Source organism: Etheostoma cragini, chromosome 5 (genome assembly GCF_013103735.1).
Source record: "Etheostoma cragini isolate CJK2018 chromosome 5, CSU_Ecrag_1.0, whole genome shotgun sequence".
Classification (NCBI taxonomy): Eukaryota; Metazoa; Chordata; class Actinopteri; order Perciformes; family Percidae; genus Etheostoma; species Etheostoma cragini.
Genome location: NC_048411.1, coordinates 20,460,063 through 20,465,324, shown reverse-complemented (window position 1 = coordinate 20,465,324; position 5,262 = coordinate 20,460,063). Strand labels below are relative to the sequence as shown.

At 41.7% G+C, this 5,262-nt stretch overlaps 1 protein-coding gene across 1 annotated transcript; it reads left to right on the top strand.

Moving 5' to 3' along the window:
* Positions 1-1,347: 1,347 nt before the first annotated feature.
* Positions 1,348-3,122, top strand: cldn5a (claudin 5a). Its single transcript, XM_034873039.1, has one exon. It carries the CDS (start codon positions 1,620-1,622, stop codon positions 2,265-2,267), a length of 648 nt encoding a protein of 215 aa, XP_034728930.1. The 5' UTR covers positions 1,348-1,619; the 3' UTR covers positions 2,268-3,122.
* The last annotated feature ends 2,140 nt before the right edge of the window (positions 3,123-5,262 follow it).

The following is a 5,262-nucleotide window of genomic DNA, read 5'->3' as shown; positions in this document are numbered from 1 at the left end:
CGTTCCTTGTTAGATCCAACATGGCTGCCTGAGTGTTACAGTTTCTTCCGCATAGTAACGGGTATTTTCCCTTGTCGTCTCAAAACTTCGTGGGAAAAGTTTATTGTAGCCTGATAATGAACTATTTGCTATTAATTTTAAAACGGGCAGCAGGCAAAATGTTTATAGCTTGGTGAAAATACATTTTATGTTCGTCATGCCTATGTTTTCTTGTATTGTCAGAACAGCCTGGGCGCCTGCCTATACAAAGAAGTGTCTGAAACCGCTGGATGGCTGTTGTTATAATCTGCTATCTAGTGGTGGAAAAGAAGTAGGCTAGGCTACTATTCTTCTATATTAAGATTTGTGTACAATTGGTCCTGGTATTTCCATATTGCGGTTAATTCTACTTCAAAACTTTCGGAGGATAATGTTCTTTAAATTCAAATAGCCTATATTCCTTTGACAGTCGCACACAGGCCTACTTTACGGAATAAGATTTTGCAGGCAAAACACAGCCCAATGAGGGTCTAAATGTTCGAGATGGACATAAGCTACAGTAGATATCGCAAATGCATTTGAAATTAATTTAAATTATTAAAAGGAATTAATTGATACCTTGTCAAGTAGGCCTAAGCTTTAAATAAATACACAACTCAAGCACTTAGTTAAATATTTGACATTGTGATGTTGCCAGGTTGTATAAAAACACCATCAAGGGCACACATCAAGGGAATATTTCTGTGTAAATTTGAACAAATGTAGGTCTATTGTTTAGAATAAAGGCCTTGACACATTTCACAAATAATTTCCTTGTGAGTGGTGCATAATAACTTATGTGTGAAGTAAAATAGTTTCAATCAAAGGAAGGCCTTACACAATTTACATATGTCTGTAAACCAAACAGAAATGATAAGGCTTTAAACACATAGAGCTGTAAAAACTGAACCAAACTGAAGTGAATAGGCTACATTTAAAATTAATATAAGATTTAATTTTCTTTCTTCTTTTCTGACAGCCAATGGACATCATTGTGCATACATAGCCTATCTCAGCGGGTGTGGAATGGTCTTTTAAGGGCTATAGGTCTACCGCAGACAAGTGGCCATAGCCTACATGTCTGAAAAATCAACAACAAGTGCCATGATTCACCCAACCACTGCATTTCAGCTGCCTACCCTTAAAGCACTCCCGTGCGCCTTCACCCCCTCTCTTTCCCCCTCTATTCATTGTAAATAACTGTTCAAACGCACAATGCAATCTGGACCGCTTCATTCAGCCTCACAACTTCCCTGCGTTTTCATTGGTCCCGTGAGGATGCGGCGACATCTGATTGGAGGAAAGTTTCTCCTCTAGTCCATACACCCCCACCCTGCAGATATTCGTGGTGCGGTGCTTCTGTGATTCCAGTTGTTTTCACAACCCCTTACTAACAAAGAGACTCAGCTGCTGTCTCTTACATCTCCGAGTAAATGTGGTGTGTGATGCGCTATTGAACTAACGATTTACGCTCCTGTACACCGAGCCGAGAACGAAGAGATAAAGAGTAGCCTAGAAATACACCTTGTTCTCAAGAAGATAAATTAAGGGGAGAGTTCGAAAAGTTTCAGAGCGGCTTTGACTAAACGTATAAAGCGAAAATGGTATCAGCCGGACTGGAGATCGTGGGACTCTCGCTGTGCGTAATTGGCTCGTTCCTGGTAATGGTTTCGTGCGGGCTGCCCATGTGGAAGGTGACGGCTTTCATCGAAGCCAACATCGTGGTGGCTCAGACAATCTGGGACGGCTTGTGGATGACATGCGTGGTGCAAAGTACGGGTCAGATGCAGTGCAAGGTGCACGATTCCGTACTCTCCCTCGGCCACGACCTGCAGGCGGCCAGAGCGCTCACCATCATCTCCTCGGTGATGGGAGTGCTGGGGCTCATGGTTGTGATTGCGGGGGCGCAGTGCACTAACTGTATCCGCGCTGAGTACGTCAAAGCCCGGGTGGTGAACGCCGGAGGGGTCATCTACATCATCAGTGGTGTGTTTGTGCTGGTGCCTCTCTGTTGGATGGCCAACAGCATCATATCGGACTTTTACAACCCGCAGGTACCCGCATCAAAGAAGAGGGAGATCGGGGCTGCGCTCTACATCGGCTGGGCCGCCTCAGCGATGCTGCTGCTCGGAGGATCGCTGCTGTGCTGCTCCTGTCCCTCCAGCGGGAACTCTGGATACTCGGTAAAGTACGCACCGACTAAGAGAGCCACGCCGAACGGGGACTATGACAAGAGGAATTATGTGTAGCTATGTGCCTATAGCAGGCGGTGTGTAAAAGTGACCTGCAGCTTTTGAAAAACTGTTTTTTGACGGACGATTTCTTTGCACCTGCAGTTTTTGTTTTTAGAAATATGAACTCTGAAAATCAATGGAAGCACATGTTTTTACACTGGCCCTTCAATACGCTCGGACCACATATTCACAAATCCTTTTTCGCATCTACAGGAGATTAAAAAGACTATCAACTATGAAAAGCAGCACACAACAAAAAAAGTAGGTCTATCTGTGTTAGGTAGGCTACGTGCTTTTAGTAAGTCTTCGAAATTGCTTTAGGCTGTTTTATATTCTGTACCGTTGCCATCGAATATATAGCTCTCTTCTGTTCTTTTCCTTGATGTGAGCACACACTTACAGTAATGAGAACGATTGCACCCTAGCTCATTCAAAGACCCATTTCCTGTAGAGGAATTACGCCGACATATGAGGACTCCAACAATGTCTAAAAGCAATAAAGACCCCAAAAGAAAACATGTTACACATGTTTAAGTCCAACTAAATCTCGGCTAGGCTTTATTGTTATTCAGAAGTTGATTGCGGGGATTTTAAAGTGTGCAGTGTGCAGTCTAATTTTGGACCTGTAGATTTCGAAGAGCCTGTGATCTGTAGATCACAACCTGAAATCTTACAGTCCGTTATTCGGCTGCACTGAACACCTGCAACGTTGTTGCAACGTCGTAAGTCTTTTCTTTTAAGAAATTCTAGAAATAAACTTTGTTTTCTGTTTGTTTGTTGACGTTTGATGTAATGATTCATTATTCCTGTATATGAAGATGCCATATTGTTTCATTTTTATTAAGATTAAACTGAATATATTGCCTGAAATATATAAGTCAAAGTGTGTTCTTAAACTAAACAACTGACAACTGAGTTGTGGTAGACTGCAGAAGCAGGAGCTCTCCACGGCTGTGCGTAATGCATGCCGTTCCCACCGTGAATCCACAAACCCCCACGGCGGGAGAAAGTATTTTGGTTAGCCATAGAAATCCAGATGACAATGGCCATTCAGCTAGAGTGGGGGTCTGCTGTTCAACTCACAATACTCCACAACCCCCGATCTCCCCCCCCCCCCCTTGTCCACAGTCAGTGAAAGGCGTTCAAACTAGAGCCATGGAGAAGTTGCTGGAATATATAGTCTTCCCGCAAGTTAGTCTACTCAATTCCTTCGTCGTCACAACCTCGTCTCCCTCCATCAGGGCGGTGCTGAACGAGATTGGCTTTACCACTAAATATTACACACCGTCACTTTGAAGCAATGAGTTTATCCACAGCTGCTTCACGGGCCTCACAACTACCCCTACATTGAAGATAAATTGTTTTGATATAGGTATTACAAGATGAAAACCAATAGAACTATAATATAAAAACAGATTTCACTGTATGAATACTCCTCTGATTTAACAAAGGACTGGATTACGAAAGCTTATCCATACTTGTTTTTCTGGTCACTTAAGAATCTTAGCAGGTCATATGCCTTCGTAAAAGTTGAAAACATTGCTGTGCAGAAAGTCTGAATACAGTCAGGGGAGTGTGTGACTTGTGCACTTTACAAGAGAATTTCTAATTAAATCAATAGACATTCTTCTTTTTTTCTGTAGGATAACTGGATTATTTACCAGAAAATATCCTCTCCATTCAAAACAAATGCTCACTGCCAAGCTACTGTGTTACATTTGACATAGAACACAATAATGTAATTTCATTAAACAAAAAATCCTATCTCCACTTTATGGTGCAAACATGTTCCAGAGCTGTCAACCATATAACACAGCTTTCATCTGTGGATGGAGATGGATCTGTCATGATTTCACCCACAGCACTTTTTAGACTTCTCATGTGTTTTTGTCTCCATGTGCTGATGACCATGTGAATTTGGAGGAAATGTCTGAAAAAAGTGTAGTAAGTGTCAATTTATATCATAATTATAAACCACATATCTAAGGTCAAGAAGGTTTTTTCATATAGAGCTAAAATGAAATAGTTGATAAACAACAAATCAATCAGCAATCATTTAAGTGTTTAATGAGGAAAAAATTGCAAAAATCAACTGGTTCCAGCTTCTCAAATATGAATTTGGTTTAACTGGAACTGGTTTATTAGTCTTCTTTGATATATTTTGATATTTTGGGGATTTGGTTGAACACAATTCTTTTATTATTTTAACTTGGGCTCTAACATCTGACATAACCAAACAAATGACCAGTTAATAGAGAAAATAATTAAGAATAATTAGTAATGAAAATAATTGCTTATGTATTTTCACGCTTTTGTCAACTGACAGATTTTTTAAAACTAGATTGTTGTGAATAGGCTACTGGGATATGTTATTTTGTCAGTAGGCTCTCAGCACAGTTGGCTACAGTAGGCGTTCCTAATTTGGGGTCTATGTAGGTTTTTCTTCACAAAGACTCTCCCTGTAAGTTCCAGTCTGGTCTGCCTCAGTGAGATGTTTTTGTGGGATTGTTAGTTCCACTCCTCTAGTCACCACACAGAGGGTGACGAAGCGCAGAGAGTGTGTGTGTGTGTGTGTGTGTGTGTGTGAGCAAGGGGTTAAGTGAGTGTATGCGTGTGTTGAAAGAGTTGAGGGGGTGCACCTTTAAAAAGGCCCTCATTCCAATAGGGAGAGAGGCAAACAGGGCCAGTAACGTCACTCAATGGGCACTCGCCATGGTAACCAGCCAGAACCTGCAGTTGCCTGGTTACGGGAGCCTATAATGTGGTGGTATGGATGAGCCTAATAAAAGGCCTGGCCATCAGACATTCCTGCAAGCATGGACACACGGACGGACGGACACACAGACACAGACACACAGACACAGACACACACACACACACAAACACACACACACACCAGTCTTGAAGATGAAGAAGGGAGTTACTCAATGCTTTTAATGGTCACTGCAAAAAGAATTATGACAGCAGAAACACATTGTGTTTCATTTTAAGAACTGATGATAAGTGTTAA

Excerpts from the sequence above, each read along its gene's own strand:
- cldn5a (XM_034873039.1), top strand. The coding sequence starts at position 1,620 with ATGGTATCAGCCGGACTGGAGATCGTGGGACTCTCGCTGTGCGTAATT.